Genomic DNA, 18898 nt, shown 5'->3' with positions numbered 1-18898 from the left:
ATCAAACTATATATTATAGATACAAATTAATAAAAATAAGTATTTATTTTTACATTTTTTTTTAACAATATATAAAAAACTGTCGATATTTTTTAGTATAACCTATTTAAAATATTTTTTAAATTTTTATCTCATATCTACGTAAAAATTATTATAAATTTAAAGATTAAAAACTATTAGAAAATTAATACGTTTAATTTAGTATTTATATACACATGAAATGCATTTATTATTTTGTGTTTATTACGTGTAGATCACCATTGATTTGTAAGTCACGCATTGTAAGAATGCCCATATATGTATATGTACACGGGTATATCACAATATATCATATATGATTGCTATTTTGTATATAATTTATGTAATTAAAATACAATAAAATGTTAGTATAAATACTAATTAATTTAAACAATAATTCATTATGTTCACACAACAGACAATAATGTAGGTATAGTAGGTGATTTTTAGATAATTGTAATGTATTAATAATAGATGAACACAATGTGAAACTATATAAATATAATTGAACTATATTCAAACTATAATTTAAATTATTTATTTTGATATAATATCTGTTTGAGTAATAAATGAATATAATTTTTAATATTATTTAATTTGTTTAAGCTTATACGTTTTTTCTTCTCGGTGAACGGCCGAGTTGTGTATTTTGTTTATTACTAAGTGTACGTCGAATCTGTTGATCAATATTAGATTTTAATATTTCTACTTCATATTGTGATGCTTTCCTTATATGCTGTGATTTTTTGGTATCGCGTCTTGTTCCTTTTATTCCACGTGCTTCGCCCATTTTTCGCTCTCTTCGTCTTTCTTCTTCATCCTGTTTCCTTTCCCTTTGTCTTTCTTTTTCTTCTTGTTTCCGTTCTCTTTGTCTTTCTTTTTCTTCCTGTTTTCGCTCCCTTTCTTTTTCTTTTTCTTCCTGTTTCCTCTCCTTTTCTCTTTCTTTTTTTTCCTGTCTCTTCTCCCTTTCTTTTTCTTTTTGCTCCCTTCTTTTTTCTTCTTCTTCTTGTTTCTTTTCAATTTCTTTCTGTTTATTCCTTCTTTCCTTGAGTTCTAATATTTCTTTAGATGTTAGTCTTCGAACCCTTTTCACTCCTGCAAAATCAGCACCATCTATTTTCGCTGAAATAAAAGACATTTAAAAAGATAATTAAAAAATTTGATATAATATACCGGATAAGTGTAATCGTTATAACCGAAATACGTATAGTGTTGAATAAAAAAAGCAATAGGTATATCGTATGACATAGGATATAGAATAAGGGAATTATTAATTAAATATAATATAATTTTTAATTTATTAAATCTATCAAGCGTTTTGAATACATTTCATTATAATCAATATTGTCAGTTACAACAATTCCATTTTATAATTTAAAATAGTGCTTTATACATAAATTATATGCAAGTCCAGATAATTTTTATTTTTATACACACTTCATTTAGTGTAAAATAAAGTAAAATAAATACAAATGGGTAAAAATAAATATAAAAAAATACAATCATTTTTTGTTTATACTAATCGCGTGGTAAGTATCCTCCGATTATTACCTGAGTTGAGTAGTTGACCCCCGCGAGGAAAATAGGGGTTCCTCACCATCATAGGTTAAAATTATTTTGATATTGTGATTAGAATCAAAATGGTATGTTAACAGATATTTTATAATAAGTCATAATATAATCACAGCTGTAAACAATAATACTTATACTATTAAAGTAAATTAATTTTTGTTGCAGGACACATTACATACAAACTTTCATTTATACACGTAATTAACAATCATTATTTATTGTAAATTTAAATAATAATTATTTTATTATTTATATTTATTTTTATTTTATATATATTTATATTTATAGGTATATATAGTAGGCCAGTAAATGTTATTTATGCAATAAGAAATTCTAATTTATAATCATTTATATTTACTCATGACTTTGGGTGATCCTCCATAAATAATTTCAAATTCATTATTTAAATATGTTTTTCCACCATTTATGTAAAGTGATAGTCTGAAACAAAATTTTATCAAATAACAAGAAATTTAAAATTAATTTATAACTTACGAAGATACATATGCTGAGAGAACAATCACTAAAAAAAGAGACGTGTACATTGGATTTATAATACAGAGCTTCATGTTTATGATTAAAAAGTGTGCAATTTTATAGTGTATACTATTTGTTAGAACAATTTGTTTTACTGTATTCTGGTGGTTATCTTTTGCTTTCCATGATGACAACGACTGATTTTATAAAATTTTAGGTATGACATGTGTTATATTATATTGTAAATGGATTGTAAATAAATATTGTTCAAATAAAATAAATACAATTTGAATATATTTAAATAACTGAAAATGTGTACATCAGTCATCAAGTGTTTGGTATATTATGTGAAATATTGCGAAATCTCGAACACAATTCGTCGAATTACCAAAGAACAATTATAAGCAGTCATTGTAATATTAAGGCAATAATTATTGTTATGAATATCGGATATCTGGTGCTACAATATGGAAATTGATCTCTCCTATTTAGTTTTATATTAAAATATTTTTACACAACATTCTGCATTATTGTAAAATTGTCTTTTGCTTTAGATTTTAAAATGATACATAGTCCATAGGGGCATATTAGGCGTAGAATCAAGGTTACTAAAATAATTTGTTTGTCATATATAATGTAATTTGATTTGAATACTATTCAAATAATGTAAAATTATTGATAACAACGATTTCAGTGGAAACATTATAGTCAACATAAACAAGGGGTATTAATAAATTATTTTGATATAGTGATATAATAAAATTGTATTTTTGAAATTTAAATATATATTAATATTTAATATCATATCTATTATAGATATGATATAGAAAAAAATATTTAAAAAAAAGTAGTATAATACTACTTCTTATTGTAGTATTATAGTATAATACTACTTTTTTTATAAATATTTTTTGCTCATTACATCTGTTTAGTCACTTGATTTGACAATTTATTGTGGAATGAGTACGAGCGTTTTTCTCTTAATATGCACCTAATGTTAGATAAAGTGACTTTAATATTTGATAAATAAGTATCTCTTACATTTTTTAGAACTCGTAATTTATGTCGTTCTTTATACAGTTTGTCTTGATAGTAGTAGACCTGGATTATTTTTATTTAAAATTAAATAATAAGGTATGAGGATTGAATTTTTAACAAATTAGACGATGATTATTATAATTAACATAGATATGTAATACCATAATTTAAATAAAAACATGTTTAATGGTTGGGTATGATATAGAACGATACGGAATAATATGGAATCTGATCTAAGATTGTATCCTTTGTATATAATGAAATTTTAGATTTTGGTTTGATTCAACCGTATGATTATTATTATATTAGTTTATTGAATTAATGGTTATTACAGTAACTGGTTTGTTTGATATATCGTAATGTGTAAATCATGACAATATTAATAATAATTATGTCATGTTTTTCATCTACTAAAGACCATTATGTGATATTGTTACTTATGTTTCTATTCTGACGTGGCCAATACACGATGATACAAATAATAAGTAATACCCGGATTTAGAGGATATATGACCATAATATTTTTGTGTTAATAACATAAGTTATGATACTATTAATGTTATAAACACTACGAAAACCTTTGGCATATAATAATGATAAATAAATCAGCAGGGCATGTATAAAATTAGAGTTCTTATTTTATATTTACATAAAGCATGAAACATATTTCTTATAATTGATATGAAAAATGTATTCGATTAATATTGGCCAATAAGCAAATAAATAAATAAATTAATAATCAATTTAATTTTTATATTATTTATGTAAAATAGACGAAAAAATATTTTGAACAACATCAAGATATAAACTAATGGGCAATATAGATATAAACTAATGGCACGGTTTGTGTTTAAACAAACAAAAGTTGTTCTTTGTTGTTAAAACAAATTAATGTTCTGTACATAAAATTATTCTAATATTACCGACATTTTTATTCTTGTTATTTATTTTCCTTCTGCTACAAAACATTAAACTATAAACTTAGCTACGTATGTATTTTTAAGTAATTAAAGTTCACAATGACAATTTAAATACTATATAGAGCATACAATTAAGATATAATTTGTATATCAGCACGGTATAGATTTGGTGTTGTCATCACTGATAATTTTTGGATTCCTAGTATGATTTTAAATATATGTAGGATGTTTACTAAATCGATTCCACTAATTACAGATTGATTACATTATAATCAATTATAGATCCAGGAGATTTAATACTTAATATCAGCAACATTATTTCCAAATTCAATGATGTGTACACAATTTGGAGATTGAAAAATGTTGTTTCTTTATAAATGGACATGTTTAATTTATAACATATTAATATTTTTAAGGCTACTAAAGTAAGTCATTTTTGTTCAATACTGCTCTGCTAATATGTGATGCAAAATTGTTGTGTTTATTTAATTAGCCATTTTTTCTTAAAGCTTTTTTTAATTATTAAATGTCGTTTAAATAAAAATTCCTTCCGTACTAGTCAATAGCACGAAATTATTTACAGCATGTTTTTCACATAATTTGCAAAAAGCACCATCACGTTTAACATCAAAACAAAGTCATGGAAAATCATTTTCCTATTTTTTTTATTATAAAATACTTTTTTTTTACCTTTTTTTGAAGAGTAGGGAATTCATCTAAATCCGTATCATGATGAGAATCTCGGGGCTCTGAAGTTTTATTTTTTTATTTTGTGAAAAATAATCTGTTATACTTCTTTTAGACATTTTTGTTACAAAACAACACTCAGGTGCAAACAACTAAGTATAACTGATTTAACTTATTATTCGAGTTTTCGCGGATCGCGACTTTAGTAGGTACCTATATAGTTTTAGATTATTTCGTAATTTAGCTGTCATCATAAATTGTAATTCGTAATCATTATTTTTCGTTATCTTATAACTATTCTAACTTTGGGAAAGTCGTAAATAGTATTTATAAGTTTAAACGATAAAAATTAATTATATTATTTATATTTTATTAAACACTATTTGGTACGATAATTGTAACGAATATTGTATATTTATAAATACATTTTGTTGAAAGTTGAACTTGTTAGGAGGGTCAATGAAATAGCAGGAGGAACATTTACATCCTCCTATCCTAGAAACATGCCTAAATTCAACATTGATAATAATGTAATTATATTATATGGTTTTAGATTATTCAATAATCGGCAATATATTATAATAATTATTATTGCATTGTACTTATGTATTGAAAATAGTTAAGCCTATTGTGCAGTTATATCAAAACATAGGCGTAACTAGGTTTTTAAATTAGGGGGGGGGGCTAAATGTTTTGTAACAATTTTTTTTAATTACATTATTATTTATTGTTTCTATTGATGTTTATAACTGACTTGAATGATTATTTGTTTACATGAAACATTATATATTTTTTGTATTGTAGGAAAAAATAAAGTTAATACTAATGCGTTTATAAGCAAATACATTTTCAAAAATATCTGGGGGGGTGGAGCCCACCCAAGTCCTTCCAGGACCCTCCTAGTTACGCCTACGATATATCAAAATAATTTAACTATATTTGAACTATAATTTAAATTTATTTTAATATAATATCTGTTTGAGTCCTATTTGAATTTAAACTTCAATATTTATTATTATTATTTCATTTTTTTAAGCGTTAACGTTTTTTTTTCTCGGCAAACGGTTGAGTGGTGTATTTTGTTTGTTATTAAGCGTACGTCGAATCTGTGGCTCAGCATTGGATTTTACTGTTTCCATTTTACATTGCGCTGATTCCTCTTCACGCTGTGCTTTTTTGGCATCGCGTTCTTGTTGCTCTTTTATTCTTTGTGTTGTACGTACTTGTTGCTCCTCATTACGTTGTTTTTTCCCCATTTCAATTTCCGCTTGTCGTGTTTGACTCTTTCTTTTTCGTTCTTCTTCTTCTTGTTTCTTCTTTTCTTTTTCTTCTTCTTGTTGTTTCTTTTCAATTTCTTTCTGTTTATTCCTCTTTTCTCTTAATTCTAATATTTCGTCAGGCGTTAATGTTCTAACCCTTTTTACTCCCCCTAAAGTAGCTCCATCTATCTTCACTGAAATAGTATATATTCGTATAACATAATTAAAAATATGAAATAATATATTGGATTTGTGTTTAATTGTTAAAACTTAAATATAGAGTTCAATAAAAAAGACCATAGGTATATCGTATGATTTCATTTATGCGAATACCGGAAAAAAGAACTATCAATAAAAATAATACATTTATAAATCAAGCTTTCCTTGACAAAATTTAAATCGTCAAAACATGTTATTGTATATACATATGACTTCCTACTTTTCCCGTAACTTGTATATTATATACACCAGGGGTGGCCAACATGACTATGTACGCGAGCCACATGTATTAATAAAATTATATCAAGAGCCAAATTATCTAATGTGTACTTTTATACCACAAAAGTAATAAAGATAGCAAACAGCCGATAAACATATCAAATTACGAAATATGAAATTATATCGTTTTTAATATAGTCTGTAGTCTGTGTTGAATAGTCCTATTGTAAACACCTCAATTTGTTTTGTAAAATATTTGTAATATTTAATAATTATATTTGTAATATTTTACCGATACTTATTGCGAAAGTTAGTTACGATGTCAATTTCTAATAAAGCGGTTAAACGTAAATATGAAGAAGAAAAACGGGAATTTAAATTAGAATGGGAAGAACTATACTTTTTCATACAGAAAAACGATAAACCATTTTGTCTCATATGTCAAGTTACATTATCACAGTTTAAGGTTAGTAATTTAAAACGGCATTACGAAACCAATCACAGCACATTTAGTCGAGAATTTCCTATTGGTTCTGATTCGAGGAAAAATAAGCTATGTTCGATGAAATTAAAATTTGCTAAACAAACTAATGTTATGACAATGTTTACGAACGAGGCAGACGACTGTGTAGAAGCAAGTTTTGTAATTGCCTTTAATATTGCTCAAGCAAAACGTCCGTATACGGACGGCGAGTATATAAAAAAAAATATTTTAGATGTAATTTCTGTTTTAAATCCTGAAAATCAAAAACTTTTAAAAATGGTTGAAAATGTACCAGTATCACGACATACAATAGAAAGGCGTATTTCAACAATTAGCTTTGATATTTTCACCAATTTAAAAAACAACATTGCTAATTGTTTATCTCTTAGTCTAGCTTTAGATGAATCTACCGATATCCAAGATAAACCTCAGTTAGCCATATTTGTTCGTTATGTTACGAGTGATGTAGATGTGAAAGAAGAGTTGTTAGATCTAATTTCATTGAAGGAAACTACTCGGGGTATTGACATTAAGATTGCTCTCGATGAAACTCTACAAAAAGCTGAAATTCCACTAAACAAAATTATAAGCATTTCAACTGATGGAGCTCCTAGTATGGTGGGTTGTAAAAATGGATTAATAGGACTTTTAAAAAATGATACTAATTTCCCAGATTTTATACCTATTCATTGTATTCTACATAGAGAACACCTAACTGCTAAATATTTTAAATATGATCATGTGATGGATGTTGTTTTAAAAATTGTAAATTACATACGTTCAAGTGCAAAAACACATCGGCAGTTTAAAAACTTCCTAGAAGACATAGAAGATGATATTCCTAATGATGTCCCATGGTATTGTCTAGTTAGATGGTTGTCGGTCAATAACATTTTAACTAAATTTTTTCAATTAATAGAACCAATCAAAGTATTTTTAATAGAAAAAAATAAAAGTTTTCCTCAACTTTCAAATTCAAATTGGTTAAGAGATTTGGCATTTTTTACCGACATCATGCAACATTTATCAACATTAAATGTATCTCTTCAAGGTCAAAATAAATTAGTTAATGACCTAGGGCAAAAAGTATTTAGTTTTCAAAATAAACTAAAACTTTTCATACGAGATTTACAATCAAACAATTTTACTCACTTTTCATGTTTAGAAAAAATAGAAGCGTTCCTGATAGAATCAGAAATAAAAATTAATTGTGACGACTATGTACTTAAACTTGAATTTTTATTTACTGACTTCGAAGAACGATTTCGAGACCTAAAGGCATTAAAACCCTCATTCGGATTTTTAGAAAATCCATTTTTAGTTAATGTCATTGAAAAGGGATGTCCATTATCACATCCTATCATCACAAATAAAGCGGATCTCGAAATAGAACTCTTGGAGTTATTAGAAGATGAAGGTCTTAAGCAGTTTATAAACAATTGTCCCTCTATATTGGAATTTTGGAAGCATATTTCTATATTAAAATACCCAAATATTAAAAACTGTGCGGTAAAATTGATATCAATTTTTGGAACGACGTATTCATGTGAATCACTTTATTCAACAATGAAAATAATTAAGTCAAAATATCGTTCAAATTTGACTGATGATCATCTTACAGAATTACTAAGAACTGCTCTTACATCAATTCAACCAGATCTTAAGAAGCTTACTAAAAAAGTAGACACGAAAAAAATACCACGCAAACAAAATTAGCTTAATGTTTAATTTTTTAATTTATTATTCATATTAATTAAATTAATTTTTTTTTTGTTTGATTTAATCTATATTCTATCCACTATAATACTAAAGCCTTAAATAAATACAATAAAAACATTTTTTTATAAATGTATACAAAAAAAATTAAAATATTTTGGTTTTTGTAAATAAGACCGCGAGCCGCATACGACTGTGACGAGAGCCGCATGCGGCTCGCGAGCCGTGATTTGGCCACCCCTGATATACACTATACACCGTACTTATTAAAAAAAATATATAAAAAATACAATCAATTTTTGTTTAAAAAGTTTATCTTTTATGATGATATTATCTACATTCTACATCTATTATCTACATTCTACATCATCTGGTTAATATTTTGGTAAACATTTCAAAATGTTACATATTATCAATTGAAAGTTTTTAATATTGAAAAGTTATAGTTTATTATCAATTCTAGATTAATTGATAAGGCATGAATATAAACTAGTATGAGTATGGGATAGATTGAATTAGACTAAACTATATTAGAGAAATAAAAATGATATGCTATAAGATATTTTTTAGTAAAAATATAACCACAGCTGTAGAAAATAATAATTTATACCATGTATAATAATTATATAATAATTAATAATATAATACTATAAAATACTATAATTTTAATTATTTTGTATTTACAGATTTATGTACAGTTTTTATATTTTATAAGTGAAAAACCAGCCATGTTTATAATTTGGTATCGAAGGTCAATAAACTTAATGTAAATAATAGTATACTAAAATTTTTAATTATTTATATTTACTTAGAACTTGGGGTCCTCCAAAAATTATTTCATATTTATAATTTAAATATTGTTTTCCATCAAGTACAAAAAGTTCTATCCTGAAATTAAATTGTATTAAGTAACAAGAAACTTAAAACTTATTTCTAACTTACGATGATACGTATACCGCGAAAACAATTACCAAATAAAGAGACGTATAAAACGGATTTATAGTACCTATGTCTAAGGTATAGAGCTTCATGTTCACCTATATAAAAAGTCACAATGTTATTGTGTATTATTAGCAAATTTCGTTTCGTTGTATACTAATGGTTATTTTTTACTTACTATGAAGACAACAACTGATTTGATAAAATTACTGTCATGAAATGAGTTATATATTGTAAATGGCGTGCAGATTAATATTGTTTTAAATAAAATAAGTACAATTTGAAAATGTTTAGAAAAATAACTGACGATTTGTACATCAGTCATTACGTGTTTTGTATATTATATTAGGTATATGAAGTTGCGAAATCTCGAACACTATTTATTGATGAACAATTATATAACCAGTCGTTATTGTAATACTAAAGCAATTATTTTTGTTTGAATATTGCATATCTGGTGCCACACTATTTTAATGTATCTAACTCGTCTAGTATTATATACAAATAGTTGGCAGAGAATTTTCGTTAAATTTCCTTTTACATATTATTATAATAGTTCAAAGGCGTATATTATAGGTGTAGAGTTAAGGTTGCTAAAATAATTGTTACATAACCTCCTGGAATGTATCGCTCACATGTAATGTATACATCATATTTGTATTTCGTTCGTTATTTTATAATTGATGATCTTTTTAATATATCATTTTCTGCTGTACTAACGTGTTCAAACAATTATTTTGGTTCATGTACATTAAACATAGTAATATATTTTGTTTCTACTTACAGCTTTAACATGCAGGTTAGGTTAGGTTAGGTGTACTATTAACTACTTACACATTTTTTTTTAGGTGGACGTGTTGATGAACATAAGTCGTGGTACAGGACAACCGTTAGAACAGAACACTGTTCGACCGTCGACACTCGTAAACTTTGATCGCCGGAATGATCGACATGGTCAGGATATCTGGTCTCGGCAATACTGGACGTTGGACCTAGACCTGGATTCTTGGTATACCCATGACGGGAACTATGGTAGTGGCGGAGATTCGAGTAAGTGACAACTGAACGAATGCCAGAACTATAGACATGGAGACGTTATGTTTGTAAATTGTAAGTGACCAAACCGTTTCTGAGAGCTGTGGCACGATATATTATCGGTGCGGGCTAGCCACTCAAATTTGACCGATGCAACAATGCACCAGTCAAATATTTCGTATCAGATTAACAAGTGCGCCGTTTCACCGATATTTCAACCTGTAATCCTATCGGTAGAGCAATATCTGTCAGCTTCCACCGTTCCTGCCATTACACTTACAGTCGTGCGAGTCTTTATCGTGACGACTGTCGACGTTTAAGCGCATGACATCACCACTGACCGTTCGTTGCAGGCGGGCGTTACCAGTTAAACATTTTTTTTTTAAACAATTATAAAATATTATGCTTATTTAGAGGTATTTAAATTTGTTTTTATTTACCTCGTAAAAAAACAATGATATCAATAATAAATATCAATAAACATAACCATAACAGTATAAAGATCAATTAAAAATCATTTTTAAAAAGTGCATACAATAAATTATGGTAATTTATGTCATTATTATTATCTAATATCTATCGGTCAATTTCAGGCTCATTCATATGGTGAACTTTGGTCAATAGGTTAGAAAAACGCAACGTTGAGTAAGGTAATTAATATTTTTGATTTATCGAGTTACTGTATATAGAAAAAAGAAAGTTAAGAGTTATAATAAAATAAAAACTAACTTAAAAGTTAATATTTGACATTATTTATTAAAATAATCGAATAGTTCACTTTAAAAAGCTGATCAGAAAGTATACCTCAATACATTATTATCAATACCCAATTTAATTGAACAAATACTTTTAAATATTTATTTACATAATATATTATAAAGTTGTTGATAGTTAATGTTATTGAATATTTTAGTAAAAATAGTTTTTAAATCGAACGTTTTTCTTGCAATTCAGTAGCATATAAACAACCTTAGTCATAACAATATATATGCTTTAACAGTGATAGTTTGTAATCATCATTTACTATACTAAGATAGATAGATATCCATACAATTATATACAAATTCTAAATAATGTTTTATTTACCAAAAGTTTTTCGAAATTTTGGTAGCACAGGTGTGGATTTATTGTAGTATTAAATGTGTGCCGTATATATTAAAACCGTAGTCCTAAGTGTACTTTTTTTTCTACAAAAATATAGCGTGCTAAAAGTATGTTCAACTACACAACTTAATGATTTATTAAAGAAAACTTCTCATTTTATTGATTTTATCCGGCGCAACTATTTGTTTTGACAATAATATAATTTATTTGTTCTTAAACAATGAAACATATTCATGTATAAGTTGCAAAAGATGAGTCATAATATAGTTCATATATTGAGAGGTTATCTAATTTTATATATCTTAATATATTACTTCCTTTCTTTAACACTATACACACTCCATAAATTTAATTTTTAGCCGTTAGCAAATATTATTTTTGACTATAATAAAAAAAGTTTATAGTGCAAATCACTTAAAATATGATAAATGTGTAAAGTACTATTAGTAAACCTATCATTAAGTAGTTAGATAAAACAAGGCAGAATAAAATAAAAGCACACAGGTTAATATAGTTTAGTTCATTTGATATTACCTATAGTCAAATAATATTTAAAAGTTTTCTAAGAGTTTGCAATTAGCAACATTTTTTGTTGGCTTGAATATTTTATACTAGTTTACTAATCTTATTATTTTGTTGACAATTATAAATAAGTCTATCGACGTTTAAGATATTTATTATATAATAATTTAATATGGCGGTAAATATAAGTCATCATATTTTGAATTTTTTCAGAAATATTATAAGTTTTAACTTAAAATATTTAACTAAATTTGTAAATTTTTTAAAATTCTACTTACAGAAAGATGCCAGTGAGACAAAAAATGTTATTGCAGATGCCTTGGATAGGCATAACTTCTACAGAAAAAAACACAATGTGCCTCCTTTAAAAATTAATTCAAAGGTTTGTAATTATAAATGATTAAATTTTAGCAATTAAATTATTAATTATCTACATAAATAAAATTTGAAATATATTTTTATTTTTTACAATTTTAATAGTATTGTGGTGAATAACAAAAATGTGTTTTTATAATTTTTGTTTGTATTGGGAATGGTGTTTTACGATGACTATGTTTTTAAGGTGTTTTAAATTTAATATTAAAAAATTTGTTTGCAAAAGATAACATTTATGTATATATTTAAAGTAATCCGTATCACTATTGGTTTGTTGAGTAGTTTCGAAATGATACCTAACTTAATATAACTTGGTAACACATATTCATAACATAATAATCAAATTTCATTATAAATAGAAAATAACTTTATATTAAACGAATTGAAAATAATAATTAGTTTTTGACGAACGTAGTTTTATATAATTATCTATGTTTAACATCATTAATTATACATATTACTATGTGTCTATGTATAATTAATGATAATAAATACATATAACCTATAACATATTAACATAATATATTTTTTTTAACTTCATCATTTAAAATTATTTTATGATTGCTTTAAAACGCTTAATCATTGAAAAACTTTCATTGGCAATACGATTCTATTGTAAAATATCAGTAACTAAAACTTACTTAATAAAGTTTTAACAACTTCTTAAAATATCTAATTAATAATTAAATTTTGTTTTCAGTTGAATGAAATTAGTCAAAATTGGGCTGACGAGCTTGCTAAAACTGACAAAGCGTCTCATCGTCCAAAAAATGCTTACGGTGAAAATATTTATACTATATGGTCAACAGAAGAAGTGACACAATTGGGCATTAAAGCAGTAGACAGCTGGTATAGTGAAATAAAATATTTTAATTTTCAAGGAACAAACGATGACATGGCTGCTTCTACAAAAGCATGTAATTTTAAAATCATTTTTAACTATTGCCTATTTTAAATATTTTTTCATAAAACCTTATATTTGAATCCTTTAGAAATGTATTTATTAAACGTTTAAATAATTGGTTATTCTATAATTTAAATTTATTTTTAATATTAGTAATTTGAATATAATTTGAATTATTTTTGTTTAAACTATACACTTAATTGACCATAAATATACAGTTATTAGTTATCTGTTTGGTATACCTATCATTGCGATGTATATTTTCATCATAGACATTTTTAGCATAAACTGCAGTGTTTGATCAATCGGTGTGTAACCTGGTAAGTCCAAACGTGTCACGGGAAGTACTAATATTAAAATATATATGAACCCTGTTGACACTATATTTACAAAAATTAATAGGTATTATTCTTATTTTTTTTTTATTGTGTGTCACAAAGTATGATCATTTTTAATAGTGTGTCACCATAATACGAAGGTTGAGAAATACTATAAAGTATTAATGTCTAAGGCAGGGGTTTTCAACTCGCGATCCGCCCTGTTATAATATGCGACCCTCGATCACATTTGAAATTTCGGATGTATATTTTTTATTTCGATAAAATTATAACGGCTAAGTCATCGCTATCGAAAATATGCGATAAGATAAATTAAATTACCTACCAAGAGATAAATGTTGCCTATTAGTTCGTAATCGACTGTGGAATGAGCATAATACTCGTTTATGTATAAAAGTTTCAAAAGAACGTCAGTTATCACACTAAAAATCAAATAAAAAATTTGTAATTAAAAAAAAGGTTTATCTATAAATGTTTTAATAATAATAATAATAATTTGTAATTTAAAATGTAATCATAAAAATTGTAATAATAAAACTTAATTTTTGTATTATAAAATACATGTTTTTGCTACGAATGGGGCCCGCAAGATTATTAAAAAATAATACGTGGCTCGCTGAATAAAAAGGTTGAAGACCCGTGGTTTATGGTTTTCATTTATATATTTTGTACATATTAAATTAAGTTATTTAAGTTATTTTGTTAAAGTCTAGTACATTTATAATGTACAAATATATAAATAAACATTGTTAACAACATTTTGATTGATACATTTAAATATTGTATAATATAAGTATTTTTTATAACGAGATTCAAAAGTATAAAATTAATGTATAAAAATATAAACGTTTTTCTATTACTTACTTTTAATTACTAATAACTGATGAGTGGAACTAATTTCGTTCTTTTTTTCAGTTCACTTTACTCAATTAATTTGGAAAGACAGTGAAGAGCTTGGTGTTGGTGCATCCAAAAGTCCTAAATCCGGTAAATTATACGTAGTATGTAATTATGACCCGCACGGAAATGTTAGATCGCAATTTAAAGAACAAGTATTGGAATCTGATGCTTCATAATCAGAGTCACTACTAAATTAATATTTTCGAAAATATTATATTCATATCGATATTTGGCTTTGGGATTAAAAACACGTACAACAATATTGTTTGAATTCATTTTTAAATTTTTATTTCATATAATAATTATTCAATAAAGATAACTTTATGCTAATAAGGCTTTTAGTTATGTCAATACAAAAGATACAAGGGTTCGAGAGTAAGATAATTAGTCTCTATTATTTATCATTGTTCCCACAGTTGAACAATATCGCATGTACCAAAATGTCAGCGTGTGATATTGTACTCGTAGTATAAGAAAATAATGCTATCACATTAATACATTTAATAATACGACAAATAGTCTACGATTTAAAATATAAATATACATGTACATACAATTATCGGTCAAGTCTACTTTGTATGATTTCCATACATTTTTATATAAATAGAATCATAAATATATAGGAACTAAAGTCTAGACAAATTGTATCACCACGGCGATGTCCTATATAAAATGTCTACATTTTTAGTTAATTTTTTACTTTGAGTTAACCGAACAATATATCAAGATGTACTTATTGGTATATTTTTAACGTTTTCTTTCATTTAAAACTACCATACTATAACATTCAAATCAATCGCGTATTGATAAATCAAATGGTCCCAGGTTCGCGTGTTCATCAACGACACAAAAACGTGCGATTTACAACATTAAGTATACATTTTTATGGGCATCAACAAGAACGTAAAATTGGGTCACGGTCTAAAACATAACTATAATAATACAATAAAGCGTGCAAGTAAGAAAATATGTATATAATAATATTTTAGTATATAACAAGTAACATAATATAGAGCGACAACAAGATTTTTTTGATTTTTTGGTTTTAGGATAACGAAAATCGCGTACCCTATATTATTTTAATTTGCATCTGTCTTTAATATACACTCTACATTGACAATTAAACCTCTCGTTTGATCAAACGATTGAGTTTATATTGTTTTTAAATAATACGCAAAATAAATGTACAATAGTTAATAATATTATTATCGTTTCATCGTCTAAGACAATGTTTTAAAATTCTAATTCCACCATTGAATTTATAACAGTAATGTACGAACTCATAACACAGATAGGTAGCAATTTAATTCATCAAATGTATAAATATTGTCTATGGATTTTGAAACACATAAATAATAATAGTAATAGAACATTGTATTTTAATTTTATTTCGGTGTATTGTAAACGCCCGTGTTTCTATTATTTCATTTAAAGCAAAAACAGAATAAACTTTATGGAAAAAAATACTTTTCCCTGTTTTCAGTAGATATGTTATCTAAAAGTTTTTTTAATGTAATAATTTTATATTTAAACTCGATACAGTAAAACAAATAAATAAATAATGTACAAATTATAAATATTTATAAATATATAAATAAATAGATGTTGATCAATTTTTGTAAATTGTAATAGAAATCGGAAAATCGGAATCAATAAGACATGTTTATTCTTATGAATTGTCTACATCGTTGTATTGTAATGTAAATTGAATTATAATTACTTGTAGTTACAATAAGATGTTTACCAACACGGAGAATATTATGATGCAAAATAAACACGGTGTACATGATATCAGTAATGTCAGTAATGATATGGTTGTTGTTCAGTGAATAATACAATTTATAAAAAATAAAACAAAATTAAATAAATTGTACATGATAGATAAGCCATGTCGTCGACAACTAATTGTTTGAAATACATCAAATATCGAAATATTTGATTGATATGTGTTTTAATGGTAGGTATATGTATTTTTATAGTGTAATGGTGGAAATAGTGGCCGGGAAAGGTTTGGTTTTATAAAGTGATGGACTTAAAAAAAGTAAGAGCGTATCTTAGAACCATTTATTAAAAAAAAAAAATGTACATATCGCATGGTGCAGTTACCGCTGTGGTCATGGACAATTTCGCTCGATAACAATATCGCATGAAACCCTGTTCGTTGGTAATAAAGGTCGTCTCAGATAAAAGAAAAACCGTTTCGCCGCCAACCGACGCGTCGTATGTACACCTATCTACCACTGTATTCATTACCCTATGAGGTCCATAAGTTCCCTATCCTAACCAAATGACGTTTATTCTCCTCGCGGATTTCACACACCTATATAATATCATTATTACACACACACATAATATTTTACATAGAAGTTATGTGCATAATATTTACTTTGGCACATAATCGTTTTGATTTCCCCCGTGACGGTGCCGTATATACTTAGCAGAAAAGAAAAATATCGACCACGTTCGCAAACTTTACATACAAATAAATATATATATATATCTATACATGTGTATATAGAATAACGGCGAACGCGAAGGCGGCGTAGAACGCGTAAGGATGTGATGATATTTTGTCACAGATATGTTGATTTTTCATTTTCTACATATATACAATATTATACATACACATAATAGTAAAATATTGCAATATGCAACTGCGTACGCTTTGCGCGTGTGGTCTGTGTGTGTGCAGATGTATACAACTTGTAGTAGAGTCACCCGTGAAATGTTAAGCCGGGATTTTATTCGACACGGATTGTTGAATATTACGAGTACATAACACATTTCGTAACGATTACGTAAACATTTTTCTCCTCGAAAAGTCGAAAAATTCTGTTGAATCATTCGTACTATATAATATTATTGTCTTTATTTACGTATTTTAAATTCTAAAATCGATGGAAAAAATTCAATTCTATCTCTCAATGTCCCGAAATTCGAGTTTTAATTATCTCGGAAAAAATTGTGAAGTTGATTCAGTTTAGCTGCTCGTGGCATTTTCAATACCGACGCATCGCAATAAAGTGCGCGTATTGTGTATGTGTTTGTGTATGTGAGTGTGTGTGTGTGTGTGTGTGTGTGTGTATCATAAAATATTATTTTAAACGATAACAACCGTCGTGGTGACCGACGTCGTTGTCGCGCGCGCGTGCGAGATGACATGTTTTATTATTACGTATCATATTATTATTATAAACAATTATAGAAAAAAAAAATGTAATATAATATCGGTGGACGGATGTGGAAGCAATCGGGAAGAACGTGAGTGACGTGCGCGTTCACAGCCACTTGTTGCGAGCGTTGTTGCTCTTCCGTTTGCCCCACATCAAGTTGTATCATACAATCGTGCCCTGCAAGTGTTCGTGCGACGAGTGCGGCGACATGACCGGCGACGGCAACGGCGGATGGTGCAGCGACGGTACCGTCACCATGCTCGTGTTGCTGGACATGCCGGGCGAGGACACCTCTTCAGGCGGAGTCACCTCCAGCCCGATGCTGCCGTTCAGCGCGATCTTTATGGCACTGCCACTCATCTCGCTCGGGTGCAGCTGCGAACAGACAACGGTGACCGGCATGAGCGTCGTCGGGCCGGAGACATTTGTCGCGGCCGGATCGGGGGTCGGTGGATGCGTGGTGGGTGCGGTGGGTGGGTGGGTGGGTGGGTGTTAGGGGCAGTAGTTTTGACGGTACGGGTGGTGGTTGGGGATGGTTGATTGCAGAGTGAAGGGTTGTGGCCTGAACGTGCGCTGTGCATCATGATATATCACGGAATGATTATGAGTGGCGGTGTTGGTGGTGGAGTTAGTGGAGACGAAGGTTAGGTACCTACTCATTAAAGTTTTATTATTTCGTGTGGTATGGGCTATTTTTTTTTGTTTTTTTTTTTTTTTTGACGCAAGACACTCGTTTTCTTAGTCAATTTTTCTTTTATGTAATTGTAATAATAATATATACGAGTCTGAAGTACATAACTAAACTAAGTTTTTTTTCGCCCGAGGTGGTATTTATGTTTGAAAGGAACGGGTAATAATAATTGCCTTCGTCGAGAGATTTCGAGATTGGTACACTAAAAATTTGTCAAGCTTTTTTTGTTTTGTTTTAATTATGCACTTTAAGTCAATCATCATAGTAGTAAAAATAGACAAAGTTGGTTTTTTTTCGGAAAAACATGT

At 27.5% G+C, this 18898-nt stretch overlaps 4 protein-coding genes across 16 annotated transcripts in view; 2 read left to right on the top strand and 2 right to left on the bottom strand.

Moving 5' to 3' along the window:
- Positions 1–168: 168 nt before the first annotated feature.
- Positions 169–11011, bottom strand: LOC132918663 (putative uncharacterized protein DDB_G0271982). Of its 3 annotated transcripts, none has more exons than XM_060980070.1 (4): positions 10383–11011; positions 4716–6165; positions 1949–2031; positions 169–1140 (listed from the first exon to the last, which is right to left on the bottom strand). In XM_060980070.1, the coding sequence occupies exons 2-4, from the start codon at positions 4739–4741 to the stop codon at positions 626–628; spliced, it is 624 nt and encodes a 207-aa protein (XP_060836053.1). In that variant the 5' UTR covers positions 4742–6165; positions 10383–11011; the 3' UTR covers positions 169–625. The 3 variants fall into 3 exon arrangements, with proteins under 3 accessions (XP_060836053.1, XP_060836054.1, XP_060836052.1); XM_060980071.1 differs by lacking the exon at positions 10383–11011 and adding an exon at positions 9418–9497; XM_060980069.1 differs by lacking the exons at positions 4716–6165; positions 10383–11011 and adding an exon at positions 2086–3173.
- Positions 6279–8846, top strand: LOC132918662 (general transcription factor II-I repeat domain-containing protein 2B-like). The gene has a single exon (XM_060980068.1). It carries the CDS (start codon positions 6729–6731, stop codon positions 8607–8609), a length of 1881 nt encoding a protein of 626 aa, XP_060836051.1. The 5' UTR covers positions 6279–6728; the 3' UTR covers positions 8610–8846.
- A 1181-nt stretch (positions 11012–12192) lies between the features above and the next one.
- Positions 12193–14988, top strand: LOC132918664 (Golgi-associated plant pathogenesis-related protein 1-like). The gene is made up of 4 exons (XM_060980072.1): positions 12193–12387; positions 12490–12591; positions 13285–13501; positions 14742–14988. The coding sequence occupies exons 1-4, from the start codon at positions 12382–12384 to the stop codon at positions 14900–14902; spliced, it is 486 nt and encodes a 161-aa protein (XP_060836055.1). The 5' UTR covers positions 12193–12381; the 3' UTR covers positions 14903–14988.
- LOC132918660 (potassium channel subfamily T member 2) overlaps positions 14989–18898 on the bottom strand; it is a 157732-nt gene continuing 153822 nt past the window's right edge. For all 11 annotated transcript variants that reach the window (XM_060980058.1, XM_060980057.1, XM_060980056.1 and 8 more), the window contains one exon: positions 14989–18274. In XM_060980058.1, coding sequence (XP_060836041.1) covers positions 18062–18274 — 213 coding nt within the window. In that variant the 3' untranslated portion in view covers positions 14989–18061. The remainder of the gene's footprint in view (positions 18275–18898) is intronic.

Source organism: Rhopalosiphum padi, chromosome 1 (assembly GCF_020882245.1).
Source record: "Rhopalosiphum padi isolate XX-2018 chromosome 1, ASM2088224v1, whole genome shotgun sequence".
NCBI lineage: Eukaryota > Metazoa > Arthropoda > Insecta > Hemiptera > Aphididae > Rhopalosiphum > Rhopalosiphum padi.
The sequence above is the reverse complement of the archived record's forward strand: the minus strand, read 5'-3'. Positions and strand labels throughout refer to the sequence as shown.